At 47.4% G+C, this 17,847-nt stretch overlaps 5 protein-coding genes and 1 non-coding gene across 6 annotated transcripts in view; 3 read left to right on the top strand and 3 right to left on the bottom strand.

The window, feature by feature from the left end:
* FOIG_11675 (uncharacterized protein) overlaps positions 1-240 on the top strand; it is a gene marked incomplete at both ends in the record, with an annotated part of 4,776 nt that extends 4,536 nt beyond the window's left edge. Inside the window, one exon of the mRNA XM_031212241.1 lies at positions 4-240. Within this exon, the coding sequence (XP_031058218.1) occupies positions 4-240 (237 nt within the window). The remainder of the gene's footprint in view (positions 1-3) is intronic.
* A 1,269-nt stretch (positions 241-1,509) lies between these two features.
* Positions 1,510-1,600, top strand: FOIG_11674. Its single transcript has one exon. It is a non-coding gene; the product is annotated as a tRNA-Pro (tRNA).
* A 2,579-nt stretch (positions 1,601-4,179) lies between these two features.
* On the bottom strand, positions 4,180-5,709 carry FOIG_11673 (uncharacterized protein; the record flags this gene model as incomplete). The annotated part of the gene is made up of 18 exons (XM_031212240.1): positions 4,180-4,191; positions 4,247-4,318; positions 4,378-4,398; positions 4,448-4,486; positions 4,536-4,556; positions 4,615-4,635; positions 4,690-4,710; positions 4,781-4,822; positions 4,877-4,897; positions 4,950-4,970; positions 5,022-5,039; positions 5,107-5,118; positions 5,174-5,212; positions 5,265-5,303; positions 5,376-5,387; positions 5,493-5,525; positions 5,576-5,605; positions 5,692-5,709. 18 exons carry the CDS (start codon positions 5,707-5,709, stop codon positions 4,180-4,182), a joined length of 492 nt encoding a protein of 163 aa, XP_031058217.1.
* A 3,010-nt stretch (positions 5,710-8,719) lies between these two features.
* Positions 8,720-9,535, bottom strand: FOIG_11672 (uncharacterized protein; the record flags this gene model as incomplete). Its single annotated transcript, XM_031212239.1, has 1 exon — positions 8,720-9,535. The coding sequence occupies one exon, from the start codon at positions 9,533-9,535 to the stop codon at positions 8,720-8,722; it is 816 nt and encodes a 271-aa protein (XP_031058216.1).
* A 1,532-nt stretch (positions 9,536-11,067) lies between these two features.
* On the top strand, positions 11,068-12,018 carry FOIG_11671 (uncharacterized protein; the record flags this gene model as incomplete). Its single annotated transcript, XM_031212238.1, has 1 exon — positions 11,068-12,018. One exon carries the CDS (start codon positions 11,068-11,070, stop codon positions 12,016-12,018), a length of 951 nt encoding a protein of 316 aa, XP_031058215.1.
* Positions 12,019-13,363: 1,345 nt separating this feature from the next.
* Positions 13,364-14,144, bottom strand: FOIG_11670 (uncharacterized protein; the record flags this gene model as incomplete). The annotated part of the gene is made up of 2 exons (XM_031212237.1): positions 13,364-13,695; positions 13,841-14,144. 2 exons carry the CDS (start codon positions 14,142-14,144, stop codon positions 13,364-13,366), a joined length of 636 nt encoding a protein of 211 aa, XP_031058214.1.
* Between the last annotated feature and the right edge of the window lie 3,703 nt (positions 14,145-17,847).

The raw sequence follows: 17,847 nt of genomic DNA, 5'->3' as shown, positions 1-17,847 counted from the left end.
GAGACGTCTTCCTCCGCAGCTGAAACCTCTACTTCAGCAGCTGAGACTTCCTCCTCTGCCGCCGAAACCTCCTCCGCAGCTGAGACTACCTCTGCCTCCAGCACCTCAGAAGCTGATGCTACATCAACCTCTGCTGACGAGACCACCAGCCAGCCCACGACCCTGTCCACAGTGGTGCGAACTGAGTCGGAGTCCTCAACATCTGAGGCTGCAACCACCACTACTGCCGATGGCCAGTAGATCTAGACGATGGGGTCTGAGACGCGATGTCTTGACACGATTGCGCATTGCAATGGTGACGGGTCTATAGAGAGACCAACCTAATACGCATGATAATCTACTATTAGAGACTGTGATATAGTTTAGATTAGCTTGAATCTCATTACTGTTTCATCCTTCATTTTCTTGACTCATTTGGTGACTTGGTGAGCTTGTACACTGTCTTGTTTTCGCGCCCTTGGCTATGCTTAACTTACCTGAGCCGACCAAGGTGAGGCATGACTCCAAGACCCAGCAAAAGTGACTAACGTTGTCGATCTCGTGCTTCCACCAATCAAGAGCTCGGCAGACGACGCGTCTTGAATTCTTTTCCTTCATTCTAGCTTCACTAGCATCGGACAGAGCGACTTGAAAGCAAAATGGTAAGACGCGTCATATTCACAGTTTTTTTTCACTTAGTATGACAGAATTTGCCTCTTTATTCATCATAAATTTGGAATAAGAGCCTCTTTCATTTCGATAACAACAAAGAGCGTGCGTGCATCGTCCATTGCGACCCACCCTGACTGTCGCGTCAAGTGTCATACCCTGGACTTGAGTCAGTTCCAGACAATGCCACTTCACCCAAGTTATAATGATCTGAGTACTGGCTTGTAGATACAAAGTGATTCATATGATATGGCAAAACTTCGATGGAAAACCAAAGTCAAGCGAAATGCATTATGTTGGTCATTTTGTAACAACCTGCGTGCTCGATTGATCAAGACATTGACTGGCTTTTTCAGTTCAACCCAACCTGCTAGGAAGAGTTCTTGCCAGCTTGAAATGCTCTGTGCAAGTCTCTCAAGGCTGAACAAAAAATAATTTACTCTTCATGTTCATTATATGCAGAGCCCTTCCCAGCGATAACCATGGAGTTCTCGCTTCTGTTTTCGATGTTATCCAAATGTTACGTCCCACGGTGTCTCATGTCATAAACGGCTAAGACGCGGTTAATGCCTCCAACCTCAATTTGAACATGTTGACTGGATTACACAAATGCCCATCATTTTCCCTGCCTGGATCATGCACTGGGCTAGGTACAAGGAATCAAGTAGTAGTTATTCCAGTAGGACCTGGCTCAAGTCGATTGCGTTTTACGGCAGGTTTCTTGTCCTTTCCTTTATCTCTGCAACGATACTCGTCGCCTTGCTCACTGAGTCCTTGTCCTTTCTGTCCCGCGCCAGCAGAAAACGCCCAACTGCGGCTCCCGCACCAACGACAGCATCAGTGCATCTGTTGTTCTAAGTCGGTCTGGTGGTCTAGTGGTATGATTCTCGCTTAGGGAAAACCCTATAGCTTAGCTTGCGAGAGGTCCCGGGTTCAATCCCCGGCCAGACCCTTCTCTTTTGTCTCTTTTTGCTCTATTATAACTGTCATTGTGCTGGAGCAGTTTGGGCTGTCTCCCTTTTATCGGGGTTTTGCTTTCGCCAAATGTGGCTAATTCTACGTAGCCTGATCACAATCAATGCCAGATTAGACAAAGATCTACGACAAACATCGCGGCGCGTCCTATTCGTGGCTACACCCAGGTCCCAGGTACGCATATTGCCGCTGTCAAGCTGATCAAAACCTAAGGTTAAATCATGATTCATCAAACAATCATTCCAGAGTCTGTGTGCGTTAAAGTGGGTCCTGACATGTTGACCCTAGGGATCATCTACCCTGAAACAATGTACAATTATCGATCAACGGTCTAGCTAGGTGGATCATAAACAGGGGCTGGTCTTGGAATTGCCTTATTCAGACGGCATGGGCTGTGTGTACTATTGGTCACATTGATTGAATCCAGAACTTAGTGTTCACCGTTGAGTCTGTTCAACGTTTGTCCCAACCGTCAATGGATCATGACCTGAGAAACCTTCCTTTCCAACAAAGACAGTACAACTCTGTGCACCCGTTCATCATTATGACCTTACCCCATCTGTTTTGTCTACGTTCAACATGAGCCGGTCCTCTTGAGCTTGCAGACCGATTAACACCGCCCAGGTGCGATATACTCCAGGCATGAGCTTAGATCACTCTCTGCGCCCCATCGCTGTTCACAAGTATTGAGTCATAAGCCGCAATGTCATTTTGTATAGTCAAGGTAAGTGACAAACTCTTGTGCTTCATGATGCTAATCTTGTCAAGCGAACCTTTACTCTAAAGCCATCCCCTACCAATCGACGACTCTCCTCATTTTCGAATCCCTTGATATAAGCCCTAAACCACGATAACCCGGACCACGAGCCCCTCGAAGGGAGTTTCCATCGACCTTGTAGCACTTCCACCTCGGGAGTTGAGCCTTGGGCGTCCCACTCCGACAATCTGTTAGATCTATCCCTACATGGCACAGAAAAAAGGTGGGTAAAGGATGTCGAACCGCATCAAGCATGGCGTTCAATGGGATGAAATGTCTTGACCAAGCCATCCTTGATATCAGACATTTAGTTTTGCGCTTTAGGTAAGCCTCACCAGGATCACGCTACGTTGGCGATCAGTCAAACGTAGTGAAGCTTATAATGACAAGCACGTAGACATTTACCAACACCATATCCCGTTGCCCTCCTCTGACCGACTTGATTCCGAGCCAATTGACCCATTCACCTACGGTTTGCGAACTCAGCGATGTCGCAAGCTCGAAATGTTCAGGCAATGCACCACAGATTGGTCTGTACCATAAGTCTGTATCTCGGCGGACTTGTGAAGCTGCAACAACCTCAATCATCGAACCCGAAGCACCAATGGCCAACGACCAACACTCGAATATATGATTGGGAACCCGGACGAGCAACAACATGAGGCATCAAACGAAGCGACGCCAAATAAGAGGATGCTTTTAGATGTCAGTCTCCTTGTCGAAGATCAAACAATAAGCCCCACGATGATTGTATGAGCCCAGTCAACTAGCTTCAATCTTTCAGTTTAAGACTCTTGCTCCTTTCAAACATGAGCTACCGAAGCGCACGACCAAGGATATCAGCAGGCTTACTACCAGCGCTGTGCACATATGTATCTATGCCTTATAGATTATGAGCCGCCAGTAGCTCGTGCCCTAAAGAGCCAGGAGACTTGATGTTGAAGATGGCACCAAGATACCGGCCAGCAAGGCATTTGCAGCTTCGATAGTAGGACGCCCTCGAGAGCTCAAGTAGATCCTGTTCTGCCGCAGAAATTGCTAAAAGTAATGTTCAGAAACGGCGATGACCATCCGTCAAGATCCACCACGCCGGGACTGTCAAATGTTTGAGGCCGATGCCCCCCCTGATGCCTCCTTCATGCTTATCGGAGTGTTAGCTTGCCCCGTACCATGCGCGAGATCGGCGCTATCACGCACACCTCTCTGCTTCCGCTCTCAGCCTTTTCTCAACAAGTCAAACACTTTCACCCACCACCATCACGACTACAATGTCTGACAACAACATGCCCTCTTTGCCCCCAGCCAACAGAAAGGAAAGCAAAGAAGAGACAGATAAGTTTTATAGATACAGCATAAATCGTGGTGGGAGACTTGAATCGCCAAATCAAAGTGAAACTGGACAGCCTATGATACCTCGCAACTTGGCACTAGTTGCTTATATTCCCGTTACCTTCAACCAAGAATTGGGAGACTGGTGAGAGTTAAACTTCATAGTGGCCCTTGCAACGATGGGTTTGACGGCGTCGGGGTTGCCGACCACATTTATGATGCGTCCATCCGGGCACTCAAGTCCCGGATTTTAAAATAAAATATTAAATAATAGATATTAAGATGTTATACCCTTATCAGTTTATAATATCACTGCATACATAGAACTATTAAATTTAAAATTGCCTAATAAGATAAGAGACTCCTTTTTATTAATATTATCTTAATATATCTTAATAGCTTTTTCTCTTTCTTACTAGCATTTTAGCTAGTATATAATTAGAAAAAAACTAAAAACCTCTATGCCCCCTTTATAGCTTTAACTACTATTAAGGGTTAATATTTCTATAATAAAATAATCACCAAGAAATGACTTACCTCCTGGCCCTCAGAGCCGATCTCCTCAGGCTCCTCGGCCTGGGCCTGGGCCTCTTCGGCCTCCATCTCGAGCTATAGGGCAGTTCTGTTAGTTCATACCGCTCAGACTTGCCTGAAAGAATGCCACTTACACAAGTCTTCTCGAACAAATCCTGTTCCCAGTTAGCATGTGGAACTCAATCCAATAAGGGATTGACTTACATCAATAGTGGAGGGGCCCCCCTCCTTGTCGACCAGTTTCTATATTTGCTGTCAGTAAAAGATATAAAGTTGATGCACGTTAAATTACCTTGCCCTCTGTGTTGAAGCGCTGAAATGTCATAATTGTCAGACGAGTTCTCTATTCTGATATGCTTGTTGTGACTTACAGCAGCCTTCTTGGTGTCATTCTGTAGGCAATGTCAGTGACTGTACTTGTATGATATGGGAAATGATACACTTACCTTCCACCATTCCTCAAGTTCCTGTCAAACGTTAGCAATTGAGAACATGGATTGGTGTTGTGACTTAGTCGTGGCGATAATTGGAACTTACGTCGGCACGGGCCCTAAGGTCCCGGGCTTCTTTCTGGTGGTACTACACGCAGTAGTCAGTATAGCCAGTAACCACCTTGCAACCTATCTGGTATACCTTGGCCCTAGCCAAGAGGAACTATAGCTCATTAGTCTGCTTGATACTGAAAGAAAGGTGGGTTTGTACTTACTTCCTTCATTTCGAAGGCGTACTGTGAAGCATTGTTAGTCCATTGTTCGAGTAACACGAGGCGAATACTCACAGCGGATGTCCCACGGAGCTAGGCAAGTAATTTAGTCATTGTCGAGGCAGAGTCAGCGGAGTTATCAGAGGAGGGATAAGCTGACTTTTTCAGAAGGCTACGAATGTGTGTCAGTAACATTGTCCATCAAAACAATCCCTGAAGTGACTTACACGAGCGACCCCGTAGAGGGGGGGCGTCGGGGTGGTTGTCTAAACACTATCAGAACAGGAACAGTAGGCAGTAGAGCGGACTTAGACGTACAGAGGCGGCCGCGGGGGCCGAGTTGGTAGACGCGGATGACTAGGTATTCTCCTGTTAGATATGCTCATCGAGGTCTCGGCGTGGCATCGGTCGATAGAGGATCAAACATACGGCGTTACGAGACTATAACAGTATGGTCAGTCTTTATACTGCAAAGAAGGTAGTGAATGAACGCGACAAGGATGTCTGAGAGCTGTGGCGGTCTGCGGTAAGAGACTGAGTGCATACCTTCGTCTCCGAAGAGACCTTGCGCGTCGATTTCTGCAAACATATTAGCTTTGGGTCTCAAGTGCAAACCAAGAGTGACTTACGGCCTTGCCGGCATTGCCGGCCTTCAGGGTCTAAGAAAGTAGTTAGTAATCGCGTTTGTAGGCTGGTGAATGTGTTCGCATGTGCTGCAAGTCAGGGCAGTGAAGTGTCGACTTACGGTCTTCTTGGGGGCCATCTGTCAGGGATATTAGTAACCCTGCAGACAGCTAGAACGGTAGACGTTTGGTTGTCAAGAGAACTTACTGGAAAGATGTGATGCTACACGACAGGTCAATTGAGAGTGCCTGGGACTGGTGATAGCTGAGTACCACGGAAAGGGAAACTTACATGTTTTATTGTGATGCTATACGTAAAGGCAAATATGTTAGATGCGATGAGAGACAAATTAGTATGGAGCCAGAGCTTACAGTTGAAGATTTGAAATGCGCTGTGCGAAACTGCGTGTTAGTGACATGACCGGGTTTCGCATGATGGAGGGTCAGAGACGTACGGACGGAACTGCAATTGTCAATTAGTCTTAAGCGATCCTGGATTAAGGATTCTGTTAGACCTCATGGGCAAGGGGGACTTACACGCAAAGTGTTGTTGAAGGCTTGCAGAAGGGAAAAAAAAATCGCGAGAAGATTTCGGCCTCGCAATATCAAGATGGGCAGGCACGTTTCCGTTAGCGACACGGGCCAATGGGAACAGGACGCCACTCGTCCACTGCGATTCCACCCCATAATCAGATACGTACCCCAGACTCTTATAATTATATGGTATTTAGGAATTGATATTGATGGAATAAATTGATGGGATCTTGAGTGTATGTGAGGGTAGATCAGCGACTGACGTCTTGGCTCAAAGACATTGGTGGTACTGAGCCAAGACGCAGCCATTAGCTGGAACCCCAAGTTGCTTCCACCGCTGAAAATCACCGAACAATGCAACAGCAGGTAGAGGAAGACCTCCATGCGTATAAGAATTAAAACATTATCAGCAGGATTCGAGAATCGCCGTGATTGTAATTTATGCTATCATTATAATTCCCCATGGTGTATCATGCGTTATGCCTCTTGGAAGGGTTGTGTTTCGGGGCGTAACCGATGCGTCGTCAGCCTCTGCATCAATTGGCAATTGGAAGTGATAGTCTGCAAGTCAACTGTGGTGTATCAATTACTCTCGATCTCTCTAGCCTCCGCTACACCAATGTGTGCATCGTACTAATACCCGATGCGGCGTTGTCTTCTTCCACCCGGCCATCAGCTTCTTGTCCGGTGTCACCATCGTTCCCTGAGCAGCTGAACGATCTCGACTCATGTACACGCAAAGACTACAAGAAATACCGCTAACTGCACCCCAGATAATAGCAGATGTTGATGACTTTTGACTGAGCCGTCCCTGCCTAAGAGTAATCGTTGTGCTACTTGTCTTGGTGCTGGGCGATGGACCAGGAGTTTTGAGGGTATATGGCTGGGGGACCGCTGTTGTAATAATTTCTTGTGTCTGCAGGAGGGTGACAGTACTTATACTTTTAGCACGTTTGTAGTGATAACCAAGGGTTAGAATCTGCTGTGAGTTAGTAGTTAGTTGCTCTGTCATTTGGATTGCAGACCACTCACTATCCTTTGCAACTTTCGGGTAATGGGATCAATAATTGCTCTGATGAGCAGCGCAATAACCCCCCTGGCTGAGTTGATTGCACAGGCCGTTGGAAAACATTTATAGCCCTCCCTAAAGCAGCAGGATGCAGAGTATGTTGTGGTTACCGTATGGCTCATGCTTATATCCATTTGTTGTATTACTGTTGACAAGGTGGTGGCAAGCTGCCATTGCTTGGCTGGCCAGCGCACTATACTTATTAGTTTACTTCAACCTCATAAGCTGTGAATATGATAAGAAGGCTTTTACCTAGATATGCTGAACATTCTGGATAGAGGCCTTAGCCAGTTGCAATCTCTATATCTTTTGCGTCCGTCCGTCCGTAACTGAGGAACCGCTCTAGTTATCCTCATCGGAACATTAGCCACTGCCAAGTGGAGAGAAAACAGGATACTTATCGAAAGCTCTTTATATCCATCCTACCCAGCCATATGCACCATTGTTTCTTTAGTTATTTGGTATTTGGGTTTCGTTTGGTCGTTGGGTTCAATTCGTTTACAATCGGTCGCAAGGCTCGTTCGGTCGCAAGGCTCGTTCGGTCGCAAGGCTCGTTTGGTCACCGGGTTCGTTCCGTCATCAGGCTCACTGTGTCATCGGCCTCATTTGCTTCAGCCAGTTTGAGGTAGTTTGGTTTCTATGCATACTTTGCCGGAAGCAAGTATGGTTATGCGGCTGTCTAATTCTCTAGCTGTGTAACGGCATGTTCGTGCTGAGATGATGCCTAGTAAGAGCCACTTGATTGCTTGATTGCTTGGGTGCTCAGTTGCTCTGCTGTAATTATTTTGCTGAAGTTGTTGCACTCGAAAGTAGTTGTTGTGGATTCGTGGGTGTAAAACTGTAGTTGCGAGTTGCACTCGATCTCGATCTCTTGTGTAATGGGTGTTCAAAATGTTTATGAGGGTTGTTGCGTTTCTGCTTTGGCTCCGGCGTCGACCAGACCGGGTTCCCAGGCGGCACCACGTGGAGGTTGCAGAGTCCGTCTTCGCCACCCGCCGAACCCCCTCAAAAGGATTGAGAGAGGGCCAGCTTCCCTCGTCATTCTGAACGAGTGTATGAATAAGATATCGAAATTGCTATAAGGACAAGTCCATTCCAACCGAGCCCAGCACAAAGCTAAGGACTCTTCTGACCAATTTCCCTTAATGGGCTGGTGCGCGTTAGACCGATGACAAGCATCGTAGCAACCGGAATTAGCACTCCTGACCGATGATAAGCATCGCGTGCACAGGGACTAGAACTCCTCCTGACCGAGTCTGCTTAGGTGCTAAACTCTTCCGTCCAACATTTGTTTGGCACTCGTCAGGTCGAGGTGACAGCTGTCGTAACCCGCCGCAAGACTTCCGTTAATTGAGAAGGTCGTCCCACTTGCCCTCTTCATAGGGGCTATCAGGTATCGGAACTGGAATAAGCTTTTTGGCTATTTTCTTTCGAATTTCCCCGATAGCATCATCCATTCCGTCCGCCAGATTGACGGTTCCATCTGGATTATGACCGCTGACTTGGATGTTGTACCATGTATCGATAATGTTCCTGAAGGTTTCGAGTTAGGCTTGGGTAATTTTGCCCTTCTTGAACTGCCTTCGGAAGCTGGCCTTTCGATTTCGACAAGACCTTTTGACACTAGACCAGTCGACGTTTCCATTTTGGTCCATGTAGTCCTCGATACGCGGTGCAAGGTGATGTGCTGTTTCATTGCGTGAATCGCCAAGATGCAGGATGTCGATATATGTTTTCCTTTTGATTCCGACACGACTGCAAAGCACCGCCACCCGATCCAGATATGGTGTTGCAGGGGGTTCTGCTGTTTCACCCTTAGAGTGCCACTTCTTAACAGCGAGGATCTCTGGCTGGATATGACCTAAAGTCTCCGAAATTTGCAGTCCCTGGGCCGCTTTGAACTTCTTGGAGTCATTTGCTACGTTAACAGCGGCGGTACCGGGCATTCCGCTCGCTGTCAACCGAGCTTCTAAATCCTTGGCGTATTCGCGGGCGAATTTACGCTCGCCGGCCTTTACACGGTTGTGGATGTCCATAGCCCAGTCTCCGATGTGCAGATCGAAATGTACCTTATTGATGTGGGCACGTTGGGTATTGAGGCGGCCCTTGAGCCCTTTGACCTCGTATTTGCTTTCGATCAAAAGCGATAGAGCCTCCCAAGAGTCCTTTAGATCGTCAAGGTCGCGGGAGGTTGCGCATCGGGCCCGGTGTGTAAGTTTCGCCGCCAGCCTTCGGATGTTGGAGCCGAGCGATTGAATCTTCCGGGACTTGGCCGCGATGCTACAAAGAACATCTAGGGCGGCATCGTTCAAGCTCGCTGTAGAGCGTGTGCGCTTGAGGGATGCATGAGTAGTCGAAGCCATGTTCTTGCTTAATGACTTGGAACTGATGCATGCGTCAGTTTGGTCAACGACGCTGTTGGGATGTTTCTTACCTTGACTTTGAAATGTGATGAGCGTGATAGCAGTGTGTATGTGTGAATCAACTGAATAACGCAAACTGAGCTTGTATGTGTGTGTGCTTGATGAAGAAATTGTGAAGTCTGATGTGGCCGCTCTGTCTTGGTCATGTCGCTGTTCCTACTTTGAGGAAGGAGCTGACCTGGGTGGCCTGGTACACGGCAGTCACCTCCTCTGTCGGCGAAGGGATCATCGCAACTGCCCAGATATTGGTTCAGAAAACTTCATTTGGCTCACCAGCCCCTAAATGAACTTCCCATTGAAGATTCTGTTGTTCCGCCAGCCTTGTTGTTGCGCTAAAGCGAGAGACTTCGAAATGAATTGACATGGCGATGAGAATAGGTCTTCCTGGACTATTATTGATTTCGAAAAGAATTTACCTCTTCCACGATTGTGGCATACATCTTGTAGGAAGTCAGAGGCTTGTAGTCACTCCTTCGGCCAGTAAAGCCGCACTGGAGATACGGGGTAATGCAAATGCACCAAATTGCATCAGGCCATGTTCCTGCGGGATGCTCATCACCACATATTATACTAGCTTTTGCACCAGGAAAGCCTAGCAATGAAATTAGACATTAGGCTTTGTCAAAGGAAATCTACAGAATGACTCAAATCTGAACAGAGGAGAGGATTGACTAGTTCCAGCACATCGTCGGGTACAGCCAGCATTCTGGCTAAACTCCAAGTCAAATAAGTTTTGATTTTCTAATGTTATAGGTTAATCTTTGCTGTCGATATACCTTAAGCATACCTAACTGTCAATGGATGAATACGATACATAATCAAAATACAGCCATTGTGAACCAGGAGTGAATGTTCTAACCTTAGGACTGACTCATAAACCCAATACCGCCACCACCTTCAGATTGCCCCAAACCTTTTTCTTAGCCCCAATGGCAACGACATATGTGTCCTCACGAAACCTTCAGTCGACCTTTTCTTGTGCATCACCAAGGGGTTGGAGGCACCATCTTATATGCCTTCAAGGCCGTTCAAAGAGTCATAATCTAAGTTTTCCTCATATCAGCTTTACTCTATAGCAATTGGTTAGGCATTTTAGCATAATGTCTAAGTTGTGAGCCAGGTGTGTTATTTGCAGTCGAGACTTGTGGCTGAGAGCTTAAATCAGCACACAGAACTTAGATCAAAATACAGAATGATGTGCGACAATAAGATTTCGCTAAGGATTTTGGTAGCAAATAATAGTGCACCCACGTCAAGAGAGTGATGAGTCACGCCGAAAAGTATGTTACGGCGAGGATATAAATATGTGCTCTCCTGTAGGCTCTGGTACCCTAAACTGATCTCTTTTTTTCTCCTGATCATTTATTCTCAACGCTAAAAGTCGAGACACACTGGGGACTTATTGTCATAAACACTATCGTTACCTCATTCTCAAATTATCTCTCTATTTCAAGACAACTCTTTGAGTAACCATGACTGCTTTTAAGAGATTCACAGAGTTTCCTAGAGAGCTTCGAGATCGAATTTGGAGCCTTGCCATCCGGGATGACCATCCAGGAGTACATATCTTCGGACAATATGTGACCGGAAGCCATCGTATCCTATCTTGGGACGGTACAAGCTTTGATTTGGCTGCGCCTTCATGGAGCCGGTACTTTGAGAGCTTGGACGAGCATCGCAGCGACGAGAATATTTCGACATATCTTATAGACGGTGGCTTATGGACCGCTTGTCACGAGTCACGATGCATCATGGAAAAGCATTTCAAACAGTCAAAACGACAATCAAACCTACGTCCTCCTGACGAATACCGAAGAATTTCTAGTGCGAAAGAACTTTTCAAAAGGGCCACATCAGGCTACTTTGATGGTGCTCCTCTCGAAATAGTGACAGTTTTTCCCCACAGGGATCTTTTTATCTTGCAGCACGATGACTTGGACAAGATCGACTGGGGTTCGATTGGTTACGAAGCTGCTCTGGCATCAACAAGAGAAGAGTTCCATGGAGTGGAGCACATCGCAATAGAGTACGACCGAGCGTGGGGGAATGGATCTAGCAGAGGAGATGTTAACTATGCGCTTTTACATGCTGCTGTCGGAGCAAACTATACTATCTGGTTCATTGACCGCTCTCTGAAAAGAAAGAGTCAAGCTTCAGTATTTAAAGAAGAGTCAGACTGTTCCTGGAAGATCAATGCTTTCTATGCCAGCGACAGGAAATTTTTGGAGATCAATGACACCCATGCCCTGTTGGAGGACTGGGAATACATCGGGCCGGTGGAAAGCTATTGGTACGATCATATCTGTGATTCGCTTGACTTTGTTCGCCAGTTAGAGATCGATCTCACTGACCAGTACATCGCTGGCGGCTATGAAGCCGAGAAACCCTGTACCATTAGGCTTCTCGGATGGGCCCACTTATGAGCTGCCGGGGGTGGATGGGGGAAGATACCAATAATATAATGAAATTAAAAAGGAGAGGATGTTACTACTAAATAACTACCAGCCATGATTAAAACTATGACCTCAAGACGTGTTTGGTTATCTTGTTCGTGTCTAATCCTGGCGTGTTTGACGAACGAATGGTTTTGCTTAATGACACCTGATACGAGTTCCATTGCCCGTCCCCCGAGGTAGATAAAAGCATATGACCTTGACTTCTCCTAATCTGCTGGCCAAGTAGTGCCGCAGATGCCTTTCCGGCGACCGGAGATCAATCGGCCCCACATCGGGGGTCATCCGGCCTCTGAAAGCTTGTCTAGGCGATGAGCATTGCACTCACACTGCACCAATTTCTCAAGTCCATGTCAAATTGAGGCAACATAAATGATCGAAAGGGAACCTTAGACGTGGCGCCGTGTCGAACTCCGCTTTACTCATTGAAAGATCATCTGGGCGTACGGAGTACGGATCCAAAACCGACAACTCCACGCGTGCCTCTAATGTATAATCACCTCGTAGATATCACCATGATTTTGTCCGTAGCACATACTCCGACCAATGATCTAGCATGTGCCATCTCAATAAAGTAATACACCATTGCTAGGCAATAGCCGAGAGTTCATTTCTGATCCTGACAAGCTCACGTCCCTGTCAGATTACCCTGGACACATGGCCCTCAACTTCGAGACCTCACCATACATCCGGGTAAACATGGTTGAGGCGGGGCCTGGCATTAACGACGATAAAATATACGCGAAATTGTACTAACTGATTTCCTTATACAATTTGCAATCAAAATGGAAAATATGCGAAGAGAAAAATGGCCCAAGTTAAGCAATTATCCCATATAAAAGCAGTGTGGACGCGGTTTTTTTTACTTCCACTGTCAGTAACTTCAGTCCCATTTAATCCACGGCGATTGCCAATGTTACCCAACATCGAACCCATAGCAGAGCGACGGTTGGATGCTGAGCTTGATAGTTCAAACTCTGGATCTTGTGGTACTCAGTTCCACCTTGCTTGATAACAGTCACTTCACTCCCTCTAATAGCTTGACCCTAAGCCAAGATGTTCAACGATGAAGCTTTCTTGTGTGTAATATAAATAACAGCGAGAAAGTTCACCCCCTATACCTCCATCTCAAGCCCCCTCTAGTCGTCCATCAACTCATGGTCTTGCTGAGACCTCCGTGCCATCGCCAGGCCAATAAACCCCTGTGATTGTTCGGTCTAATGACGTTGACGAGTAGAAACTGACAGTAAGTTACTGGTGTTAAGCGGGGAGGAAATGAAACTCACCTTGATGGACATAGAAACAAACTCTGAGATCATTTGGGCCCTCTGCGCTTCAGCTCCTCCTCGACCCGAGAGCCACCATAGCGCTTATCATTAGCGATCGCAGGGTTACGAATTCCCAGACTCCCATGCGAACCCGGAATGTTTGAGACCTCGATCTTCTTCTGATTCAAGCTAGGCCAGACAAACCCCTCGGGCACATTTGCAAGGGCATCGAGGAGATTGTCATCTTGCCCACCTCCCGGACCTTCTTGTTCACCGGGGCTGGGAATGTAGTTCCTGTTTCGAGTGATCTTGCTGGAGTTGCGTTGGTCGTGCCAAGCGACACGCGCTGCTGAGAGGGCGCTGAAATTGTCTCGGTGACCTGATACTCTGCAGTCAAAGTATCCGTTGGCTTTCCCCAGTCTGTGGGCTGTCCTCAGTACTGCTTTTGGCAACCCAATCTTTCACCCAGTTCCAAAGCTGGACGAGATTGCTCTAGACATCGTGGTCCGTGAAAATTACGTTACACTTTGTCTCGTATCCAACAACAATGGTTCGCTGATTGTGAACAGTAGTGGTCCACGAAACTTGGAGGGGCGATTCGATGCTTGCGTTGATGCTGGAGATGCCAGAACCGTCTTTGCCGTACACAAAATAGACCGTTCCTCTAGCAAGTTTGACTAGCTCCGCTTGAAGTTTAGCCTTCAAGATGAGGCCACTAAAAAGTTTGTTCAAGGTGTTAATCTCGAGCCGCCACTTTTCGACCTCTTTGGCAATCTCGTCGTCACGTAGTATGGGCATATTGGTATACCTATCGCTGAGGTTAGCCATGTTCATGGTCAATGTTTCACAGATACCGCGCTGAAGTCCGTAGGATGGTGGAAGGGTAGGTTAGGCGAATACACAGCGTTGTAGAAGACGGCGTTTCGGCCTTGGGCATTCTCGGTCATTCGAACTGCGTGTTCGCAGCGCTTCGTAGCCGTGTCATTTGACGGCGTTTCGATCCGTTTGAAAAGCTTCTGGGTCTCATGATAAGTGGTGTAGGGGCTTTCGTATATTTGTCGTCCTCGGCGGCGCGGTAGTCAGCGATGTCGAGAAGCCAGGAGTGGTAACGGCTGCTTATTGGCAATAATTGAAGCGGTAGTCGATTTGTAGTGCGATAGCAATAGGTTTGTGGACGCAAGGTGCTGCCGAGGTATTGCATCCAAGCTCGCTAGCCACAGTAGCATTCTTTCTCGAGCTTCTAAATAAATTAGTCCGCGAAATCCTTTTTTTGAGCCTGGGTCCCTTACTATGCCTCTCTTTTTGCGATATGCTCTGTTGAATGGGTTGGATCACAGCGGTCGCGTTCGCATGCTTGGATTGGACGTCCTACCGCTCGCCGGTTTGTTGCTTCAACCAAGGGCTTATCCACCTCATTCTTTATAGCGATCTTGTTGAAACTTGAATTGCTTGTCCGAGTTCCAGTTTAAGACTTGCGCAGAGGTGCCAGTCGTCATGGTATCCTTCTTTCGGAACTCGGTTCTTGGAGGGAATCTTGCTCGTTGTTCGGGTCGAGCCTTGAGTAGCAAAGTCTAGATGCGCTTCGTTAACTAGCGTATTGTTAGTATACCAGCCTTGATCTCCAAAGTCGTCATCTTTTTCTCGGCACCTCGAATTGCATCATGACTTTTTGAGTCGTTTGCTCGTGGTAGATCACAACCGCAGTATGGGGCCGACTTCTTCAGTTCAAGCACCAGTCTGTCCATGGACTTCCTGGAATCCTCAATACCTAGGTCATGGTCAGAACCTTCCCCATCACGTCTACGCGACCTTCAGCCAGTAACTGGTAGAGACAGCGCGACGAGTCGAATGACACGTCAACATCGCCAACTATAGGTCTCTGTTTACACACAGCCTGAGGTGACTGTTGAAGTCATCTGAAGCAAGGTCATGGTTTCTTCATCGAGCGGTCAAGAACGGTTTTTGAGGAGAGGTTCGTCGACAAATCGCAATCATTCGAATTGTCAGAGGCGGATGTGGTTGTCATGGTATTTCGGTCGGACCTCAACCGTTGTTCCTAATACAGATCCTGTCATCACGATTAGAAAGTCTCTGGAGTCAAAGTAAGAGTGAGTACAAGCGTTGACTCGAATACAGACCTTTGGGGTATGGAAAGGCGGTAGAGTATTCCAAAGACTGGCGATTTTCTCGATGGGAAACACCAGTTCATGGAACAACTTGTGGACTCTACGGAGAGACAGGTGTTCCTTGCGACGGAATGCGCCCTTCTCCAGGACGAATCTGCGGCTCATGCCCGCAACACAGTTCTGTCGAGCCAGGGGATTCTAGCTGATGTGACAGAGCTGCTGACCGTTAGGATCGAATTGGTTCATTCGTTTCGTTTCTGCCAATGCGAATTAGAGTCAATTCCGAGGTCTGGTAACAATCTTGAGTTCTAGTCCAGAACATTTTAACGCGATCAGAAAGTGTCTGTTGGCAAGGAAGAGAGAGTACAAGCAATGAGACGTACCTTCGAGGTGTTAGAAAAAGCAGTACGGGAGTAGGCTTCATTCATCAGTGATCAAAGGCCGTTCCGTAGTACGACCGACGGTCGACTCCAAGAAGCTACCTGCGTTACTCACGATGTCATGATGCCTTCTCTGTGACAAGTTTGCGGCTCTTACTCACAACGCAAACCCTTCGAGCCAGGGGATTTTCGGACATGCGAACAAGTTGCTGGCTGTAGAATGGAGTTGGTTCATTTGTTTTCTCGGGGACAATATGAGTAAGGGTCGATTAAGATATTGGGGTCTGCTAACAATCTTGTCGTCGGCTAAGATCAACACTCGTGTGCACTATGGCATCCAGGTCGCGAGATGTGAGACCCTTTGATATGGCTCTCCCGGTACGATTCAATGCAACTGACGGTCGACGCTCAAGACTGAATTGATTGGTAGATGTCACGGTCGCGTCGTGTTAATGTGCGTGGTGAGGACAATCATGAGGGGAGAATGCAACGGCCTGGGTCACGTCTCAGGTCGTATTTCGGAGAAGAGAAATAATGAGTCTGAGATCGCTCCCTGATTCGATGATGCGAAAAGTGCCGTTCATCCTGGGGGCTCATGTGCTGGCTTGACGCGGCCTACAAAATGCTGCGAACAGTAGCATCTGTCAGAGGTCATTGAATCGAAGATGAGTTACTTTACTCATATCTCACCAAAGACTTTTGTTGCTCAACGTGGTCCGTAGTTCGCCGACTATGAATACATTTCGGGAATATGATAAACGGTGACGGTGACGGCGGTGGTGATGCCAAACTGCGCCCTTCTTTGCTTCAGAATCACACCGAATTGCGCCAATTGAATGGGTTGGTCCATGGCCTTCTCCTCTTGAGACTCTGGATAGCATGGTCGGCGCGGGGATGGGAGGCGATTTGCTACGAGCCTTGCAACTCTCTTCCGAGGTCGGCTGCCACCTGGCTTGCATAGATTTGGCTGTCTCGGTTTGCTCAGCGAAGACAGCGTGGCCATATGCTATAATGAGGTCGTACTCTCAGTTTGCTTGCTCGTCAGGTCGACGAAGTCGTCGGTCCTAGTTCGCATACCAGGCGATTTGTTATGTTATTTGACTCTCCTTCGAGATGGGTTCTCATCTTGATTGATCGCCATATCTTTGACGGTCATGCTGTGTGTGGTCTGAGACTGCTCATTCCCGAAGGCTCTAGAACAGACGGTGTTTCTGACGATCGGTCAAGAGTATGCCGCTAAAATTTGTCGGTCTTCTCGGTCGGGTTCCAGTAACTCTCGGGTGTTGATCAGGAAGTGCAAACATCACAGTGCTCATAACACTGACGAAAGTCATACTGAAATGGTCAGCATCGTTCATTTTATCGAGTTGAGACCAGGGAAAAAGATCTGGCCATGATATGCTACTGACATGAAAAGATTTGAGCAGTCAGGTGAAGGGGAAAATGGTGAGGGCAATGACAGTGAAATGAGCAGGGTTGGCAAAAACGCGGGCGGGTGGGGGCAGCTCTCTGGCGGAAAGATGCAGTTGCTCCAGCATTCTCTGTTCGACATTGCCACCCACATCTTTTACTTCTTTGATGGACGGCCTCTTTCTAATTCATCAGTTCTCAGTGCTAGGTGCATCTTCGGCCTTGTCTTCAGGGACAATATGTTACATAAACCCTCAGAGTGTGTAATTAATGGCCCGAATTCGGCCAAGCAAGCGATATTCAGTTTCGTACACCTTCCATCCTTTTTACTTCGATCCTCCAGGCTCAAATCGCAACTGAAGCCGCCCACATCGACGCCTTGTTCCTATCACAGACCGCGCGTCTTCCTTTGTTTCCCAGCGTCTTGATTCCTCTCCGAGATTACTTTTCTCTGAGCCCAACACGCCGTTCAATTCGACAACAGTCCACACGGTTTCTCGACTCGGCGTGAGCATCGCTTGACAAGGCACCTTGAGCTTGGTACGTTACCGGCTTCATTTGTCATGTTCAAGATTAACACGATTCTATGACATTACAGGCCTTTCCGCAGTCAAG

This window comes from Fusarium odoratissimum (assembly GCF_000260195.1).
Source record: "Fusarium odoratissimum NRRL 54006 unplaced genomic scaffold supercont1.22, whole genome shotgun sequence".
NCBI lineage: Eukaryota > Fungi > Ascomycota > Sordariomycetes > Hypocreales > Nectriaceae > Fusarium > Fusarium odoratissimum.
Note: the sequence above shows the minus strand (reverse complement) of the source record. Positions and strands in the feature narration are given on the sequence as shown.